The 20707-nt window shown below is 44.5% G+C and overlaps 1 protein-coding gene across 17 annotated transcripts in view; it reads left to right on the top strand.

Annotated features, from left to right (window-relative positions):
* NFIA (nuclear factor I A) overlaps positions 1–16424 on the top strand; it is a 349636-nt gene extending 333212 nt beyond the window's left edge. For all 17 annotated transcript variants that reach the window (XM_021542504.3, XM_021542512.3, XM_021542543.3 and 14 more), the window contains one exon: positions 9159–16424. In XM_021542504.3, coding sequence (XP_021398179.1) covers positions 9159–9235 — 77 coding nt within the window. In that variant the 3' untranslated portion in view covers positions 9236–16424. The remainder of the gene's footprint in view (positions 1–9158) is intronic.
* Positions 16425–20707: the final 4283 nt, after the last annotated feature.

The following is a 20707-nucleotide window of genomic DNA, read 5'->3' as shown; positions in this document are numbered from 1 at the left end:
CGGCGGGCCCTGGAAACAGGGCGCGCTGGCGCAGGCGAAGTTCAGAGGGATCACATGGAAATGAGGGCTGGCTGCAGGCTCCCGAGGAGCGGTTTATTTCCCTTAAACCTGAACTTGAACTTGGGAAGGCACAGCCAGGGTTTGGGCAGGGCTGAGGGCGGCCGTGATGGGCTGGGAGCGGAGCCGCCGCCGGCCCCGGGCACCCACCCTGGGGTCTGGGGGGTCCCCGGGCACCCAGCGGCTTTTGTGCCGTGTCCAGGGGGGAGCTGCAGTTTGGGGAGCCAGAAGGTTTTGCTTTCATCCAAGCAAAAGGCTGGAAAGTCCCGTCGCAGCAGTGTGTCCGCCGTCCCAGTTTCCACGGGACTTCCCGGCATGAGGTTATAAGCGGCTCCAAGTCCCCGTGCACGTGTTGTTTCATGAAAGGAAAGAAATGAGGGAGATCTGCTGTAAGAAATATGGGATTGTTGCACTCCCGAGCAAATTTAACTGTGCCTCCAGCAGAGAAAAATATGGGGCTGTCTAAAAACGAGGCATAAAGTGCAAAACTCAGCCCCCCTCGCAGCACATTTGCTTTTACCTCGAAATAGTAGATGTAAACCGTGAAGCGGGTTTAAAGTTTGGTGGGTTTAAAGGTGGGTTTTGCCTCTTTGAATCCATGCATCCTGCTGTTTCCTTCTTCTCTTGCAAAAGTATGTACAGAAGCAGGGAGCGAGATGCTGATGCTGGCGGGGGTCACCCAGATGTGGTGGCAGAGGTGGCTGCTGTCCCAGCCACAGGCGTGGGGCAGCTTCCTCCTCTTCTGCCCACAGCTGGCCTTGGCTAGGGGGTCATATTTTGGTCATTTCTGATTACTCCCGAACAATTTTGGCTATGGTTATAGCAAAACTTTTGAAAGGATGAATGGGTGAAAAAAATCCCGCTTGGCAGTAACTCAGGAAATATCTACAAAGATGTTCTTTCTGGAGCGAGATCTTATTTCAGGGTTTGTGTTAGGATAATTTTTATTCTGTGACAGCACATAAAGAGAGCGGGACAGAGCAATGAGGTCTGGCATAGCTAAAATCCCTTCTGTGTGTGCGAGGTTATATAGTTTATCAATGCAGAAACCACCACGGGCTTGGAAAAGTAAACAGCTGGCTTGGGTCTGTGTGCTGCACTTCGGAGTTGTCTGCAGGATTTAAATGGCTCGCCTGCGATTTTCGGAGCGGGGCAAATATATATAGTTTTCCTTTCAAACATGTCAGAAGGTTTTTTTGCAGCTGTTTGTTTTCTCTGTTCCTTTTTTTTTGTTGCGATTTTCCTTTCTGATTCATCCCGGTTTATTTTGCTTTTACAAACGGCTTCGCTGCCACCAACAAGTCTACAAATAAATAAAAAAAAATTTTAAAAAAAGTTTCTAGCCCACTCAGAAAACCCTATGGCAGCGACAAATATCAGAGAAAGCCATCGTCTCTCTCAAAGATTTCATCTCACCCTCCACTTAATCCGCTTGCTGTACCTCAGATCTCAAGTAACTTTCATACTGTGGGCTCACTTTAATGGATAGAATCTATTTTTCATGAAAAAAGCAGGAAATAAGCTGTCTTTCGTACAAAGATTTACAAAATGTAATCATTGTTGAAATATTCTCTTTGAACTGCCTTGTCCGCAGGGGTGTCTGGCTCCCAATACCCCCGTTTCTTTAGAACACCCTTACAAGTTCTTCTGGTAGATCAGGTACACTGGTGGTTCTGGTCTTTGATGTCTTGAATGAATGAAAGAAAAGCATAATAAAAGAGAGCTGTTGATCAAGCATAAAATACTCTTTAAGCTGACAGAATGGCAGAGTTAACACATTCTAAGCTGCTTTTAGGTTTTTCCTTTTTTCCTCACATTTTCCTGTGCTTTGTGTACAGTGGGGGTTTTTATTTTTTGAAAAGTCTCTGATCTATGTAGTATGCCGTCCTCTAACAAAAACCAAAATGGGATTGTTTCTCTCTCTTTCTCCCTTTCTTTTTCCTCTCTCTCTTTCCCTTCACTATCTTTTTTTTTTCTTTTTTTTTTTTTTTTTAAACAGCAAGGGTTGCAGTTTAGCATGGCTGCAGTCAGCTTTCAGCCGACCACGCAAAGTTTAGAAGTTATTTTGCAGACTTCAAAGTCAATCTACTAACAAATAAGTGAACTTCATTGCTTGGTTTTTTAGAAGACTGGAGGAAAACTGTAACTGGCAAAATGTTCCCCAAGTAAAGGCAAGACCCTCTGCCTAAAAGCAATTTTGTAAACCAAAAGACAAGCAGGAAAATGACCTCATTGTGAGAGAACTTTTCTTTTAGAGGCAGGGAAAAGGGAAAGTTTTCTTCCTGTAGATCCAATTTAGATTTTAAGTTCCCATACATTATTTATACATCATATTCAGAGTGCCAGCCTACTCTGCTGACTGGGTTACATTTCAAGCATTTGCCATTGATAAGTCTTTGCTGTATTATATTCAGGCTAAATGCGAATATGTCATAGCGCAGTCAATCTTTAATCCGCTGAGCTCCAGGTCGGGGCAGCAGGGGGTCCAGCACTCAGAGCATTGGTTTATACTTAAGAAACATCTGGGGCCAGCTGGGACACTTTACTGGAACATTCAGATGTCTGGAACAACAGCAGGAGTTACTGTATGAGTGTGTTTTCATAGGTTTGGGAGGGTTTGGGGTGACTTATTTAAAAACACTAGCTGTTCCTAACTTGAGGTTTGAACCCAAGCAGAAATTTTGCCTGAAGTGAGTTTGTTGGTCCCAGGAGAGAAGTGGTTTTGGACAACTATACATTTTTAATAGTCAGCAGGCAAAAGTGCATATTACAAAATTATTGCACGTAATTTAATGCAGTTTGCTGCAATTGGCATTCCCGCAAAAACTATTGGATGCAGAGCTACTGTATGCATTGCCTGGAGACCAGTGTCCCTCCTGGGACAGGTTTTATCTGCCTCCAGATAATATAAATGTGCTCAGGGTGGGGCGTGTGACTCTCCCCGGTGCGGATGTTGGACAACCAGAAGATTCTCTCACTGTTTTACATCCCTTTGGGGATGACCAACATGCTACTTACATCCCTGCTGGTATTTCAGTCTGGAAAATATAATTACTAAATAATTAATTCCAGCTCTAAGAAAATAACTTCCATAGGCACAAAGGTGACCTTGTCTTTTATATTCACCTTTCGGTCCTACACAGTGGGATCAGATTTTGGGACTGGAGATACTCTGGAGGAAGCACTAGAAGAGTGGGATGAATTCAGATGTGGGATAAACCAGAGGCAGTTGCTGTGTCTGCAGGAGTCCTCCAGCCAGTCGCACCAGAAGCTGAACTGCCACTGTCTCCCCTCACCCTGGCAACCCTTTTGAAGTGGCATCAAAGGCCCAGTTTTGTCCCCTTGCTTTCACACAACGCACCGTGGGGAAGAGCCTTCCCGGCACCTCTCACAAGGTGATGCCAAAAGGCCCAGCACACTGCCTAACTGCTCACATTCTCCTTTTATCTCTGCAACCAGAAGGACTCGTTACCCCAATTCACCTCCCCGGGGTTAATGTTCGTGAGAGCCTCAAAGTTCTTGAGGTGACTGAAATGTCATCCCCAAACGAAACAACGCTCTGCAGGCTGCCCAAACGGCCGCTTTGCCGGCGAGCTCTAAAGCTGTGGGGTTTTATTTTCTTTAGGCTCTTATCACAGGTGGGTTTTCCCACCTGGGCCCGTGCAGCGATCGCTTCCTGCACGTGCCCGGGGCAGCAACGGCCGCAGCAGCCGCGTTTGAAGTCCCGATGGCACCGACCTGTGGCGCCGCCGGGCACACAAACTGGGCTTCAGCCTACAGAAAATGGCTATCCCTGAGCAGGTCTGAGCCCTGAGTGGGTACAGGGAAGCCAAAGCTGCTGTGCGTGGAGTTTGTCAGAGTTTCAAACGTGTGAATGTCCTTAAATAACCTACATCGCCCGGAGAAATAAGCCAACTGTCACACCCAGTTCTGGATTCCACATTAACAACCTCCTTCCGCAGCGTTAAACTTTGCCCTTGAGGACTTTTGTTTAACTTCTTAATTTGAAAAACAGATAGGGAGGGTGCAGAGCCCCGGCTTTCTGCGCGAGCTGAAAGGTCCCATTGTTGGGGCAGGAGATGTGCAGGTAGAAGCGAATGGAACAAGTTGGGGTTGGATTGGCGTTCCAGTTGGAAACACGTGAGCGGTGCTCGCGGCGAGGCTGGGGGTGAGGGATGGCATGCAGGAAGGCTGGTTTGAGAAGGTTTCCATAAACAATGGGCCTGTTCCTGGGCTCCTGACTCAGGCAGAAACTGCTACAGGAGTTGATGAGGCACTTTGTTAAATATCCAGAATCACTGAATGTTTCCTTGCTGTATTTCCTGTAGAAAGGAGCTGATTGTCAGGAGTGGCTGGATGACTTTTGTGTGTCTCTGCTATCTCCAGGAGTGCATAAGAAACAAAAAGACTTGCACTATCAGAGAACTGTAATTGCCATCTCAGACTTCCTGTTTAGGATTCAGTCAAGTAGATATTGTTTATGGATCATAAAACCTTACTACTGTGAGGATTCTCAAATACGAGTTTCAACTTTCATGGTGCTGTAAATTAGGGAGGGGGGAAAAAAAGTGTGGTAATACTCCTCGGAGAACAGTAAAATAGAGCTCTGCAATGGTTAAATGGAATTTTATAAGCACATTCAGTGTGGAACTGTTTTGCATTACATGAGTTGAATACCTTAGAGATGACACACATCTGCAGGCACTTTATTAAATCCTTAGTCAGCACTTTTCAACCTGATGAGATTACTTCTTCATTTGACTGGAGAAAGGGAAGCAAAGATCTCGTACCGGACTGCAGAATTCTTTCTGATGTTTCACCTTGAGCGCTGGAGAAGGACAGGGAGATGCTGGGCAGGACAATACAGACTCGTAGTCGCACCGACAACTGTGTGGCAGCAGTTTTACTGAGCAGGACCTTTAGCTCCAGTGGGTGCATTTAGCTCTAAACTCCCTTGGAGAGCAGTACTGCAAAGTAAATAGAAGGGAAATAAAACACCGGCTCTTTTATGAAAAAGCAAGGAGATAATATCATCCTGACTGTACTGTGATAGGGCCCATGATTTAAATGGAGATTTTAAATTAAGAAAGGCAACACCACCTTCTCCGAGTGGGTGCAGTCGGATAGGTTACAGAACTGAAGGGATGAAATGGGTGAGGTGCTTAGACATTGAGCAGCACTCTAAAGCAAGGCACAAAATACTTCAGCCATCTAAATGTAGGGATCCAGGCTTCTTTTTTTTTTTTTTTTCCATTCTAAGCTCCCTAATCATGCAAAAAAACCCTTGATAGGTCCCAGCTATCGGGTCTCCAAGTGCCTAATACGCTTCCTAGACGTTTTCATTTGAGGCCGGAGGTCTCCTTCTCCCTAGCAGAGAAGTTTCACAGGTGCTCCAGAGGAACAATGGTGCTCTTCAGCCCTAATCCTGGAAGACTTAGACGTGTATAGGAGGCTTGAGGGGGATACGAGATCTTAATATTAAAATGATTAGCAGAAAAAGGAGGATCATTCTGTGTGTGCGCTTCAGCTGTAAGATGCTCTAAATTAAACCGGTGTCCCGAGAGCGGTGCTGGTGGGATCTGCTGGGTAAATGCACGCTCTGTCTGGCTGTTCTGCTGCCTCAGCCCATAAAACATCTCATCCAAGTGGGGCTGCAGGAGCAGGCGGAGCGGGACGCAGCTGTTGGCGAAGCGCTCCGAGTTTGGGTGCCATAAAAGCAGCTTTTCACTCAAGGCCATGCGGAGCCCCAGCAAGGAAGTTTTGAAACAAGCATGCGGTTTGGTTTGGGTCTCTCCTGTAAGGGTTAAGTTTTTCATTGGTATTAAGGCTGAGCAGTGTCTGCAGGAGTCATATTGACACCCTAGTGCATGGTAACTCTACTCCTTTATTGACATGTTGCTAGTCAGGAGCACAATAGCGCTCTGTGTCTGCAAATCATTGCTAAAATCATCTCAAGAAAAAAAAAAAAAAAAGTTTGAAAGCCCAACGCGAGACAAAGGCCCCAGAGCTGCACTGCGCCGCTCAAAACTCCCGAGTCAGCAACTTCTATTGATTAAAAACTAACCTTTAAAGTAACTCGCAGAGTGTGTGGTTAGCATTTAAATTTAAACATGTCATGAGTTGATTTGTGTTACTGAATACCAACTCCGAAGGAGTTACATTCACATCAGATTTTTTTTTTCTAATTCCCTTAAGCAGCTAAAGTATTTCATGAAATGTCAATAGGGCAGGGGGGAAAAAAAAGGTGTTTTGGAGGGAGGGGACTCGCGCCCAGCCTCGCCGTTTCTTTTCCCATGCAAATAGTCACCCCAAAAAGAAAAGTGTGGGGAGCGACACACAATAATTAGACCTTTGTCTAACTTTCCCAAGTGCCAGAGAAAGACAGATTAATTAAATATACAACAGTGTTGGTTTTTGGAGTGGGGGTCTCTCTTGCTGTGGAGGTCATAAATTAGGCAGAATAAATAGTTCAGTGTGTTGGGAGCGGGGCTCGACGTCAGCGCGGCTGGCGGCGGTGGGAGGGCGCAGCGCCGCGCTTGCGGATGGCGGTCACGTCTGGGGCTGTCTGGTTGCCCTTAGCAACGAGACATGATGTAACACCGGGATGAACTTGAACTTGGGGGACTTGAAAAGGGAACAATAGACCAGAGCAATCAATAAAGCCTATTTCAGTGAAGGATTACAGAGCCGCTCTGGGGTAACCTTGTCTGCGAGGCGCGGGGTGAATAGCGAGATGCGTGAAGGAGCGCGGGGCGGCGGGGACGGAGCGGCGGAGCGGCCGGACACACGGACCGAGGGCGGGGGGCGGCGGAGCCCGGGCGGGCCGGGGGACCCCAGCCAGCCCCGGCCCCACCTCCGCAACCTCTGCGCTTTTTTTTTTTTTTTTTTTTTTTTTTTTTTAAAGAAAAAAAAAAAATCCGCTTTTGAAACGAGGGAGGAGTGGCGAGGGCAGCGGCTCCCGCCACCGGCGGGCCATGTGCCGGGCCAGCGGACGGCGGAGATGGGAACCATCGCCTGGAACTGTTCATCCACTCCGCGGCCCCGCAGCCTTTAACCCTTCCACTCCAGCACCTCGCCGTTTTAACCTGTCTACTCCGTCGCCTCTAAAGTTTTAACTTCTCTGCTCCATCCCCTCTCAGTTTTAACTTCTCTACTCCATCACCTCACCGTGTTCAGCCCTTCTGCTCCATCACTTTGCAGTGTCCAACCCCTCTACCACATCTCTTCTCAATCTTTAACCCCCCCCATACTCCATCACCTCAGTCTTAGCCCCCCTAACTCCCATCATCTCTCAGTCTGTAACCCCTCAACTCCACCACCTCAGTCTATAACCCCTCTTCTCCTTTACCTTGCAGTTTTAGCCCCTCTACTCCCTCCCTTCTTGGACTTTACCCCCTCTCCTCCCTGCTGGGCAGTGCCACAATTCCCAGTCCAGCCCAAAACTGTCACACTAAGCGTGTGGGACGACCCTGAAAAGTTTGGAGAAGTTGGGAGCTGGCAATGACCGGAGGTGCTGGCGGTGGTTGGAGATATCTCCAGCACAGCGCAGCCCACACTCCACATCCCTGCACCCACCTAAAAATCAGTAGGGCCCCGCAGTCAGGGAGGAGAACGGGACTTGGCTCCGCTTCACGAACCCTGCCAGAACTTTCCTCTGTTTATAAACTTTACATATGAGAACTATTTCGTTTAATTGCAGCCCGAGTAAGTCTAAATATAAAATCTGTAGGCAATAGATGGAGCCGATATGGGACTGGTGTGTTTGTATTCAGAAGGGCGAGCGGAGGAAGAGTTAGTTAATGAGGTGTATTGGAAGCAGGACAACTTCTCCAATCCTGCTATTTATTTTACCGGTTCCTACCTCCATGGCAAGACCACATAATCTCCAAGTCCCACATGAAACTTGCCTCAGAGTCTTCCGTAAATGTTCGTAAGTCCTCCTGGAGCTGATTGTGCTATCAATCATGTCAGAGGCCGAAAAGGAGCGGAGGAAAAAGTTGGTAAAACTTGTCATCGGTCCGTGCGCGCGCACAGACACACCTCATATATTACAGGAGCCCCAGCAAAAAACCGGGGGTATCAGCAACGGCTCTTTAATACCTGAGTCTTTCTTGTTCTATTACTTTACTCCAGGCTAAATAGTTGCTGCTTGTTGGTGTATTCCCACAGCAATATGTCATTGCCAAGGAGCATCCCCCCACGCGCACGGTCCCAGGGCCTAACACTGCTCTCATTCATCGCGGGTTCAGGTTGGGCTGACCCTGCTGGGGCTGGGATGGGCTCTCCCCAGTGCAGTGGCACTGCCCCGGCTCCAGCAGAGCCCACTCCAGCTTCCCAACTGTGTTTATTTTCCTATGGAGGAGCAAAATTGCTTTCTGTGCTCTGGGCATCTGCGCCGTTGAGTTAAGGACGGTATTGTTGCAGGGCTGAATTCCCTGGGAATTCCCTCCCTTTGGGAAAAAGAAGAAAAAGAAAAAAAAAATATTTTCCCAAAGAAAAGCTATTAGTTGAGGCCCACGTTTTGTTTTGAAACACAAGTATGGGCAGAGGTATGGGACATTTTCACTGATCCACTTTCCCCCAGATTTGCTTTATCCTGGCTTTTCTGTAGTGATCCACATTTCTCCTAAGAAAACAGCCCTGTTGTTGAATTTCTGTGCATCTGTTCCAGCGAGACAGTTGAAGCAGGGCAGTATAAAGCAACAGATGCTTATGCTGGCACATGCCTAAATACCCAAGAAAACCCCGACTGCAGGGTGATAAATGGCACAGAGAGGCGAATGTGTATCGCCTTTTCAGGGGATTAGACAAAAGTGAACTGGAGGGATCTTCAAGCCATCATCTATTAAAAAGATTGATAACTTGTAACGTGACATGACCCCCGCATTCATCTGTAGCTATGTCCAGCGACTGTCGGCGAGGGAAAAAAAATATATTGATTTGTACAGTATTTTTAATTAAGCTTTGTAATTAGGTCAATTCGTCACGGTCTCAATTAGCCCCCCTCTTGGCGGAGGAGGCTGGCGGCCGTGCCCGGAGCCCTTGGGGAAGCGGCGAGAGCAGGCGGCCGGGGCTGACGCTTCTCCTTTTTCTTTTTACAGTCCTGGTACCTGGGATAAAAGTCTCCGCTTCCCACCACGCACCGGACAGACCACCAGACCCCTTCCCACCTCTGTAACACGGAAGCAGCAGCAACGCAGCGCAGCGACTTCACATCGGCGGAAGGGGAGGCGAGCAGACACCGACAGCAAACTCGTACATGGAAATGGCAAACGTTATGGTTGAATGGCAAAGGCCGTAACTTTCTCTTGAGATTTGATTTTAATTTTTCTTTTTTTTTTTTTTTAATTTTTTTTTTTTTTTTTAGACAACTTTAGGACTGTTGTAATTTCTCATATGGTGCTGGAAATGGTTGGGCTTCATAACTTTTGAAGTGTTTCATTGGTAGTGTAAGCGTTAGGTGACACTGAGTAGAACTAGCCTCTGCTGCTGCTTACCAACTCGCTGTTGTAACACACTTTCCATATGGAGCCTAACTGTTTTACAGTATCCTCATCGGATTTTCCCATACAGGTGTGAGACTTCTTGAGAAATCATGAAACACACTTAAACTATAACTTTTGTAGTAGCTGAATTCTGCAATATATAACTTACCGGACAGACATAGAGCATGTTTTTTTTTTTTTCTGTAACATATCGGGGAAAAAAAAAAATGCAGGTTTCTTTTTTTGTTGTTGTTGTTGTTGGGGTTTTTTTTCTTTTTTTTTTTTTTTACAGTCGGCACTTAGAGATGTAACATGAACCATAAGAGCATTGTCAACAATTTTTTTCCACTCGATTGCAGAGCGATTTAAAACATCAAACTACTACTATTCACTAAAAAAAAAAAAAAGAAAAAAAAGAAAAAAGTTTGAAATGCTGCACTTACATTTAAAAAAAACATTTTTCAACAATTTTCAACAATTACACAAAAATTCACACAGAAATGGGGAAGTTGGTCTGTTTTGACAGAAACTGACAGGAATCAATCAAAACAATCGAATTTTGAATTGAGTAAAGTGCAATTTCATTGGATAGCTAAATATCTTTGTAAGATAGAGATTGTTGAAAATTCTATTTTTGTTTTCCAAGTCCTTCCACCCCAGGACTCTAAATTATTGGGGTAAAAAACAGCCTTGCAAGAAAAAGGGGAGCTATTTTTGCTTTTTATGTTTTTTATTGTTGAACTTGTATCCCTTTAAAACTGAAGGAAAATTAAAAAAAAAAAAAACAAATCTAATGGTGCTTTTACCACAATATGTTAACTACATTAAATGCTAATTAATCATTTTCTGTTATCAAAGCACATAACTAAAATGAAATCATAATATCTGTTAATTTTATAAGCTAAAAGTCACTATAATGGATTATGCCAATTCTGACAAATTTTACGTGTTTCCGGCAATATAGGGTTTATCAGTTCTCAAACACCTTGGGAATAAGAGAGAACGGTCCAGAAAGTAAAACACCTTTGTGTCCCTGAACTGGTACATTTTCTGGACTGTGAAGAAATCATTTCAGAAACGAACGATGCTGATCTTCTTACAACTTATGCCAGTTCAAAGCAAGGGCACTTGCTGAAGAAGAAAAAAAGAAAAAAAAACAGACAAATAAGTAGAAAATGGAAAAAAAAAAAAAAAAAAAAAGAAGTTTGGACCCCAAACGTCCTGTATCTTATGTACAAAAAAAAGGAAAAAAAAAGAAAAAAAAAAAGAGTGCAAGTGATTTTTTCTATCAGACAGCGGAGCACCCCTTTGCTTCACATGCAACTTTAAGAAGGTTTCCTATACTATACATATATATACGTTCTGGTTGGCAAGTCCAGCTAATCAGAGAAAGTCTCTGCATGTTCTAGTGTTAGTAACTAATTTTTATATAGTTAATGTAGGGTAAAGTAGAGTGCATTAAGACACAATATTGTAATCCCTATTCCAGGCACTTGCCTTTAAACTATGTTTGTTCGACCCTTCAGAAGGGTTTCTACTACTGTCCTATACAATCAAGTAACTGAAATTCTTGGGAAGACACTTTGCTCCTCATCTTTTCCCTGAAACGATGTTTTGTTTTGTTTTCTTAATTTGCACGAAACAAAAAAAAAAAAAATTCCATATCAATGTGCCTTGCCCTGGATAGCGATTATTTGTGGAATTGTTGCACATGTTCCTATATTGAAAGGGGTTTTTCCCTAGTCAAGCATTTGGAGACACTTTTTGTAAATGTGACTTTTATGTCAGCCATTGTCAGTTCCAACATCTAGAATTAAATAGGATGTTAGTTGTTCCGCAGATAGGAGTAGTGTTTATTGTCCTGTATGGTCAGTGGCAGTGCTATTCTGAGATCTGTAGATGCTAGATTATCAGTATTTTTGGATGTTGCTGCATTTTACCTTTTATTTGGAGTCTTCCTTTTTTTGTTTTGTTTTCTCCCAGATATATGAAAATATGCAATACCTGCTTATATCATGTAGAAAAGCTTAGCAATTATTAATTTTTCTTTTAATTTTTTTTTATTTGACCAAAGTTGGTGCTGCACTTGACGCAGTGTGTTTTAGGTGTTTGTCTTTGTACTTTTGTGATTTTTGAATGCACATGCAGGAAGGGCTCTTCTTAGAGAAGCAGTCAAACTGTGAAGCACTAAGCTGAACCCTGCTTCAAGCAATTTTTGTTTTACAACTGTTCCTTTCACAAGCAAGCCTTAAAAAAAAAAAAAACAACTTCCTTTTTCTTCAGATCCCACACCCATTTTTATTAGCAGACTGCAATCAATCCACATTCAATAAAAGTATATAATGCCCATTTTTATATGCACGTTTTTAAACTTCCAAGTTCTGAAAATTGTTTACTGGTTATTCTCTATTTAAGGAAAAAATAAAATGTTTTGGATTTTCATATGTGTCTGATAAGTGGTTGAGTAGTCATTTTGCTCTATTGTATTGTGTGATTGTTAGTATATGGTATCACATCCTCTAGCCAGCATCCTTTGCCTTCCCTATAGCACTTAGCTGGGCATTACTTTATTAAGACATATGTGCACTAAAAAAAAAAAAATAGCAGCTTTCAGTGCTTCACAGTGAAGGGAAAAAAGCCTAGACAAACATTTTGTCAGAACCTTGCTATGAGACAAGGTATTACCAGTAAATTGGTTGTATATACAATAAAATTGCACCCTTTTTTAAACAAAACAAACTAAGCAATAGTTTGGGCAGTTAGTTGTTTTTAGTGAGCATGTTGTAGTCATGGCTGCAAAGAGAGAGAATTAAACTGCCCACTCAGAAGATATGTAATTTGTATGTTGTATAGTTTTATTGATTACACTGATTTATTCTACCCTATTTTATAATGCAGGACTTTTGTAATGTTGTTTAAATGAGGAAAAATTTCTGTCAAATTAGCTTAGTGGAATTTCTGATTGTTCGTTATAAAGGCAGCGTTCATAGAATTGCTTTTTTTTTTTTTTTCCTTTGGGAACTGGATTTAAGTTAAAAACTTTCCCGTTTCCTTTTTTTGTATGTATTTAAATACAGTTATTTTTCTTCTCTCAATGGTATAGCATATTCCTATGCTTGAGAAGTATAGGCTACTGAAGAACCATTGTAAATGGACATTACAGGTATGCTGTATTTTTGAAGGTATTTTTGTCATATTAAGTTTGATGACGCTAAAGTTAGGGAACTCTGAGCAGAATTGCGAGAAAAAAAAATGTTTTAAAGGCTTTAAAACATTAGGTAGGAGGTCAAGGGTGTTAACCAACAGGGGTTGTAAAGTATTACACACTAAATTCAGTTTGCGTTCACCTTCCTCTCACGCAGGAAACGCGGCAGTTCCGTTCTGTGCAGGTGTAGAGAACAACCAGTGTTTTCGTCCTCCTTTAGAGGAGCGGGGAGGCGAGCAGGGATGGGCAGGAGGGATGGGGCATCCATCCATCCATCCCTCCATCCCTCCATCCAGCCACCCACCCCGCTGCCCATCGCGCAGCCCGGGCGTGCGGGGCAGCGGAGCCCCGGCCCCGCGCCGGGCGCTCCTTTGGAGTCACCCAACAACTTTTTTTCCTCCCCGCCTCCTCCTCTCCAGAACTGTCAGACGCACAAATTCTCTGACCTGTGCCCACCCCCGCCCACCCAAATTTAAAGCCCTAGGGATGGCTTAGCTCGAATTGACTTTTCCCCAAGTTAATTCCTTTCTTTTTCCCCCCCCTTCTTTTTTCGGGTTTTTTTAAAATTTTTTTTTTTTTTTTTTTTTTTTTTTGAGCGAGGGCACTTGCTTTTCTCATGCCGCACACCCCAGCAATGCCATTATTATTTATTCTTCTTCCTTTATAATTAAAAAAAAAACAACTTTCGGGCTTCGAGTTTAGGCAGCCATGGTACACTTTGTCTCTGTTGCTTGTTCCCCCTCCCCTTAAGGTTGAAGGGGAAAAGAAACATCAAGTTTTCTCAACTCCACAGTATTCAGTCAGCCCACAGGAATATGCAAAATCCCTCTAACATTTTTTTTTTCTTTCTCTAGTTCTCTTTGTTCCGTATATTTGCAGCTTTGTAGTAACAGTGTTATAAAATATTTACTGTACAAAAATACAAAAAAACCCAGATACATAGCCTAAAACAGTTTTTTTTCCTTGTGGTGAATTATTTTTTTTAAAGAATGTCAGTTAATATTGTACTTTGCATTGTGTCTCTGGAAATATCTTTTTTTTTCTTTTTTTTTGTTGGTAGAAGGCCTCCATCGAACAAAATTAAAACCATAACCGGCATGACAATGTAAGGAGAGCTTCAATGGCACCTAAACAATAAATAAATAACAAATTCAACCTCATGAGGTCTGTCGGAGGCAGGTCTTGTGAAGTTAACACTGCCTGCTAGGCAGGATTTTCATTAAATCAAGCTTACAATGCCAATTTTGTCTTGAAGTCAATGCATGTATTACTGTTTGACAGTAAACCCAGCTATGCCATCATCAAGTCCAAGGCTGCGCAATAGTCTAATTAGTCTCGAGTACATTTTCCTTTTATTTTTTCCAATAAAAAAGCAGTGGGATGAAAATTGCTTTGATATATAGCAGGTAACATTGAAGCTATTCCATAGCACTTAACTGTAGTGAATACTGTGTCACCAATTCTGAAATCAATTTAATGTTTAATGCAAATCCATTACATGGTGCTATTACAGGCTGGCAAAATGATTTACAAAAATGTGACAACTTGGGCTCAATTCACTCTGCTTTCCAACAATGTAAATGCATAGCAGTGTTTATCTGCATGAAAACTATGCACTAATCTATCTGAAAAAAAAAAAAAAAGAAAAGAATATATCAACTTTGGTATCTACTTTCCGTTTACTTCGATCCTTGCCTTTTCGGTCATTGTTATAATGCCAGCTTTAGGACAGAAAGAATTATAAGAAAACCAGCATAATACCTGATATATTAAAATGTAGTGCCTGTGAAATCTGTATTATATTGCTCTTCTGAAGTAAGATTTTTCTACACCGGTAGCCTTCGCTGTCTGTCAGAACCTTCTGATATAGGTGATGTAAAATAACCGTACAATATTAATGCATGCTATTCCATAATGCTTAGTAGCTGTATGAATATTACTCAAAGTTATGTTAGTCTTTTTTTCTGACTTGGTTCTTGTCAGATAGGTTTAAAGATATTTCACTGAGAACGCAAATTCTGTCTTTATTGATTTGGGGTGTTTTCAGTATTTTGGAGGTATACATTTACTTAAATTCAGTATTACTTGTGTTTTGGGTTTTTTTTCTTTTTTTTCTTTTTTTTTCCTTTTCTTTTTTTTTTTTTTTTTTTTTTTCCCTAGAGGGCAGGACATGGTGTTTGAGACCAGAAATCCGTGCCTGGTAAGATTTTCGTCTCGAAAAGCTACCCTAAGAATTCAGAGAGCTTGCTCTGAAGAACAGTTCAAATTGAAGGGACAGTCCTTTAAACCCACAAATGAGACCGAGCTCATGTTGCGAGAGATTTCTTAATGGGCAGCGGTGAACCAGGTACCCATGCTTGACCCTTCTTCACACCAGACTTCCTCATATAGAAAGAAAAAAACCCTTTTAAAAAAAAAAAAAAAAAAAAAAAAAAGAAAAAAAGAAAAAAAAAACCTCATGTGGTTGTTTAGTTTCATGCACAGTTGCAATATTTTTCTTCAAACAAACTCTGTACAAAACTTTGGGCCCGATTCATAAAAGCTCCTTTGCTATTAACACGGGAGGCTGGTGGGCTCCTCTCCTCCAAATTGAGGGTGGGCTTCGCCCTGGCGAGCCCCGCTGGCCCTGCTCTCCCTCCCCTTCCCCTCTCCGCCTCCCCCAGCCCCGCGGAGACCAGGAACCGGTGGGAAGGGGCCGTGGAGGAGGCGAGGCAGCGCAGGACCATGCTCCGAGCCCCAGAGGTGCAGGTGGGCAGGAGGAAAAGGGGGAGGACAGCTCCGGGGGCTCGGGACACCGCGACTCGATCACAAAAGAGATCTTGTCCGCACCAGAACAAAACGCGCTCGATCGCTACCTCTGAGCTCTAGAGAAACCCTCCGTCGGGGCGAGCGCTCGCCCGCAATGTGAACTTTTGTACTTTGGATGCTTTTTTGGTTTTTTGTTTTTTTTTTAGGGAAGACTATTTTCCACTTTGTTAATCTTCTATGCTCGAGCATGAACAAAAACAATTGTGTTGGGTGAAATCCTCCCCCGCTTTTATCTGCATCCACAAATTAATATGAGGGGGAAAACAAAAAGAAGATGAGTTTCTAGACGGAGCATGGTAGGGCGAGAGTGCCTGGCTCGGCAATCGCCACCGACGCCGCTCGTCCTTGTTGCAACTGCTGCCTTGGGGACAGGGCCACCAAATTCTTGGGAAACACAATCAAGGGGAAATCTCCCATTTTGGCCGGCTGAGCGGGTTCTCCCGAACTCTGCCCCAGCCCAGCCCAGTCCCTCAGCAGCGGGTTGAGATTTGAGGCGCTAAAATTTCCACCGGCCGTGTGAAAGATCTGCTGCAAATTCACTTGACACCCGTGTTAATACCATGTCGTGTTCATTTTTTTTTTATGAGTCAGGCCCCTCGTGCCTCTAGTATACTTGTATTGACTCTCATAGTTACCATTTTAGTTTTACTGTGTTCTGTGAAAAAAATTGTAATTGGTTGAGAATCACTGTGGGCATCCATTCTTATTCAACTAAGTCTCCGCAGGTTTTTTGAGCTGGTGTGGATTAGTTTAACTCTTGTATTCAACCATTAGTGCTACCACCTTCTCACATTACAATACAATTACTGGAAGCAAGTACTGCATTTCCTATGCAACAAAAAAGGAAAATAAAAAATTGCTAATGCTAACAGGCCGTGTTGTTATTTACTCCCAGCCGGGCACGGGGTGGGGTTGCGGCTGTAGGACCGTGGGCATCGCCGGCCGCCGCGGGCATCAACCTCCCCTGGCCCCAGCCCTGCAGCCTGGGCAGGCTCCCAGGCAGCAGCTTCATCCCAAATCATGGGTTATTTGGTTAAATTGAGTCACTCTTGTCACGTTGGCCACTCTTCCCCATGTTTTTGGTGTCCCGTTGCACAGAATCGTTCCTCGCGCAATATCGGATTAACCCTCAGCAAATCTCTGCGGATTAATCCCTCAAATTAAAGAGACGAAGCACACCTAGGAAAGATCCAGGAGATTAATAAATGCTGCAAATGCTACAATGCATCTTTAGATGTAGCTAACTATAAAAATATTGCCACATTTCCGAGGAGCCCCAGGACAGCCACAGCTTTTGGGATGTACCTTGGAGCTGCTGGCAGAGCTGCCTCTCTCTGCAAGGCTCTGGGTACAGAAATAGGAAAAAATTAAGCTCTTTTTTACAAATGTTCAAGTTTCCTTCGAATTTTTTTACTCTGCAACACCTTTTGCTTAAAGATACCTGCAGAATTTAGTATTTGCAGAAAGGGTTTTTTTGCATTTAAGCCATTCTGGCTGTTTTCTGTGTAAAAGCAGACACTGAGGCCGATGAAGGGTAGGGGCTGGTGCTGCTCTGCCACTGTCCTTGGGGACAGCAGACAGGGAACCCCGTGACCCCCAGCCCTTCCCCAGGCAGCACCAGCTGCAACACCAACTCTTCCATTTTATTTGGGGGGAAATGAGTGTTTTCTAACAAATGTGTGCCTGGCACACATAAACCGCTGCTATTTCCTTTCTCACACCTCCACAGAGTTTTGGTTTTGGCTACAAGGCCAGGGCGGGAGGGTCAGTGTGGGCACAGGTCTAATGTCACCGTCCCCAGGGGGGAACCCTGTCTGTGCCCCTCGCTGTGTGCCTCCCATGTGGGCAGTGCTGGCAGCAATGCATGGTGTGGCAGCTGAGGACAGGTTGGAGCCTGTTCAATTTGGCTTTTTTTCCTCTCATAAAGGAGACCAGACTGTAAGGAAAAGCCAAATCTGTCCTCAAAGGAAACACAGTACCCCAGGCAGGGCTTGCCAACAGCGCTGGCCCCTTTCACCCCCACAAGCTCTGGGAGGAGGGAGGAAGAAGGGGGGTGAGGGTGCTGAGCCTGTCCCAGTTGGTCAAAAAACAACCCAAATGGTGGTGGTGGTGTCCTGTGGGCTTGGAAGTGAGCCCAGGTGTGGGCCAGCCTGTCCCATGGGGCTGCCAGAGCTGGATGCTTCCTCCCAGCACTGGCTGTGAGCACGGGGGATACCGGGATGGGAGGGAGGGACAGGCACCCACCCGTGTACATCACTGCATGAATAGACACAGAAAAATTAACACCTGATTTTTAAAAAGTGCCATTACAGCACCAAGGGAGTTGTCGCCCATCAGATCCAACTGCTCCTCACCACTGCCTGTTCCCCATTCTTGTCCATCCCTCCCAAAAAATCATTCACTGTTATTTATTTATGCCCTTCATTACTGAGGGTGTTGGCTGAGGCCGCCCTGGGTTTGGAGGAGGAATCACGAGGGGTGCAAAGGGTGACCCTGTCCCACAAGGATGGTGGCCGTGCTGGGAGTGGAGTGAGCACTCTCCAGGGCTCAGGCACCACCTTCTGCTTTCTCCCTCCTTTCCTTGTACGTTTTCTTCCCCTCCAGCTTTCTGGCTTTCTCTTTCTTCCTGTGGGAGAAAAGGTCTCCATCAGCATCTAAGGAAATAAATCCCATTTATTATTTATCTCTATCAAAATGTGTCAGCCTGGCTCGAGACGCAGGAGGAATACTCAATAGCCCCTCACAGAAATCAAAAAACTTTGGGTGGAAAAAGCCCAGGGTGGTGTTCAGGAAGGGAAATGCAGGTGCTTCGCCCTGCTCAGAGGGAGATCTGGCTACTTAACCTCTTCCTTAAATGCAAATATTCCTGTTGATGCAACTGGAACAGCACTCACAGAGGCGATGGGTCCGTCCGACATCTGCTGAAGACCAGCCAAGACTGGAAATATTTATTGGTTCAGTGCTTCAGCACTGCTGTATTAATTGCAGCTGATGTTTTGATGGGCAGTTAGCACACAGGTATTGATGAAAATGGCACCACTTCATCTCAAAATTAACTGCTTGGCCATTCAGCAGCAGGGGCTGATAAATTATGGCAATAAATTTGCCGAGGAGATTTATGCCACTGTAATTCGGGCCCATAGGCACACTCTGGTGGGGACAGGGACCACGGTCACCACCCTTCATTCCTTACCCATACAGAGCCTCATGGGGATTTTCAAATGCTTCCAGAAACTTGAGTGCAGGAGTTTTATAACCTTGCAGGTCAGTTCTGGTGCTCCTTTAACATCAGTGATGCTCAGGGGGCCAAGGGACCTTCCATGCCACAGGCAGCTGGAGGCATGGTCAAGTCTCCAGCAGCACAGGGATGGTCTGAGCCACCTCCTCTTCCTCTGGATCAATGGAAACAGAGCCGAGCTTTCCCCATTGGTGTTGTTTCTATGGAGGCCATTAGTGAGGAGAGGAGCCACCTTATAAACCATGCAGTCATCCCACTATCCTAAAACACTTGGAGAAACGGAGTCGGGCTGCTGGTGCTGCAAAAAGGAAAGATGTCACTTGCTTATTAATAGTAATATTATTAGTAGTATTGATATTATTATCATCATCATCATCATCATCCTCTCACCAGGTGCTGCACTCTGCATATGCTCATTTATGTTCTATTCTACCCTCACAAAGCATTGCTGTCATTCAGGGCAGCCCCAAAGCCACTCTTATTTTCCAGGCTTTTTAAGACTTTTACAAGATTTGCTCCAGGAGGGACACAATGTGTGGGCAGGGGCTGCAGCCCACCCTGTGCCACCGAAATAATCATCTGTGGAGGATGAACGGCAGCTCCCTGCCTTGGGCGGCAAAGAAATTGGAAAATATCCCTATAAATGTGATTCATAGGACACAGCACCTGCCTGCACACTGCATTATCCAAACCCATTAGGGTGAGGAAGGCGCAGCCAACTATTTTGGGATATGGGGTTTAATTCCCCTTCCCCATTGTTCCTTATTTCCCCACAGAAATTTCATATCCTGACACCTTTCTTTTCCTTCCAAAATTCTTCATGTTGTTACTGAGTGGAAGAGGCCCAACTTTTAAAGAAACTTCAGCTGGATGTTGCATTTATAAATAAATGTGACAAATTTAATAGGGTGGGATAGGTATTTGAATTATTGATTGTTAAATATTTAAGCTGCAAGTCCCCATCCATCAGCATGTGTGAGAAGGCTTGGGGCAGATTTATGATGCTGGAGTTTTCCTGGTTAGCTGGCACTTGGCATTTCTATTAATTATAGCCCACACATTCGTGGTTTTTTCAGGATTTGTTAGAAGTATTTATAAAAGATGTCCCTATTATACCATTTAAATATTGTTTGTGCAACTAGAACGTGTTTTCTATTGTGGATTAATACCCTGTTTGATTTAGGGGAAAATTAAATTAGAAGGTGTAAGTCTCGGGAGATAAATGCTTTATTTGAGAAGAGTTTCCACCACTGGAAAGCACAAAGTTTTCCTTTTAGATATAAATATTTTGCTCCAGGTGTTTGCCTGGGTCTGCAGGTGGGTGGAAAGGCTTTAAAGTGCCCTTGGCCACAGGGAGTGGGAGAGGAGGCACGCGGTGGGGAGGGGGCAAGATGGAATACATCCTATTTATTAATTGTAAGGGATTTAAGGCCTCCCCCTCTAACTATTTCCCCGGGAAGGATGCGAGCCCTGGGGCAGGAAGGGTCTGTGTGAGGGAGGAAACCGCCCGGGGCCGCCAGGTCAATAACGCGCCTCGGAAAAAATCCCTCCCGAAGTCTGGAGCAGGGTGATGGATTGTAATTGCTCAAGAAGAGCCATTACGGCCCGTTAGGTCAATACTCTGCATTTCCAAAGTGCTTTAATTAATACATGTTTACATCAGGTACAGCAGGGACTTCTCTGGGCCGTGGTATCAGGCCAAGAAAGGCTTCAAACTTTCGTAATTTGGGCAGGGGGTGCATGAGTTTAGTCTCTTAGTGCTTTATTGCACCTCATCAAAGCACATCTTGATGTCATGAGCAGCAACAAAGTCTTCATCCAGCAAGAGCAACACATCCCCTCTCCCTGGGGCAGTGGCCAGGGGGTCTCACAGGGCAAAGAGGCCCCAACTCACCCACCACAACCCCCTCATCC

This window comes from Lonchura striata, chromosome 9 (genome assembly GCF_046129695.1).
Source record: "Lonchura striata isolate bLonStr1 chromosome 9, bLonStr1.mat, whole genome shotgun sequence".
In the NCBI taxonomy this organism is placed as follows: domain Eukaryota; kingdom Metazoa; phylum Chordata; class Aves; order Passeriformes; family Estrildidae; genus Lonchura; species Lonchura striata.
This window is presented reverse-complemented; position numbering and strand designations above follow the sequence as displayed.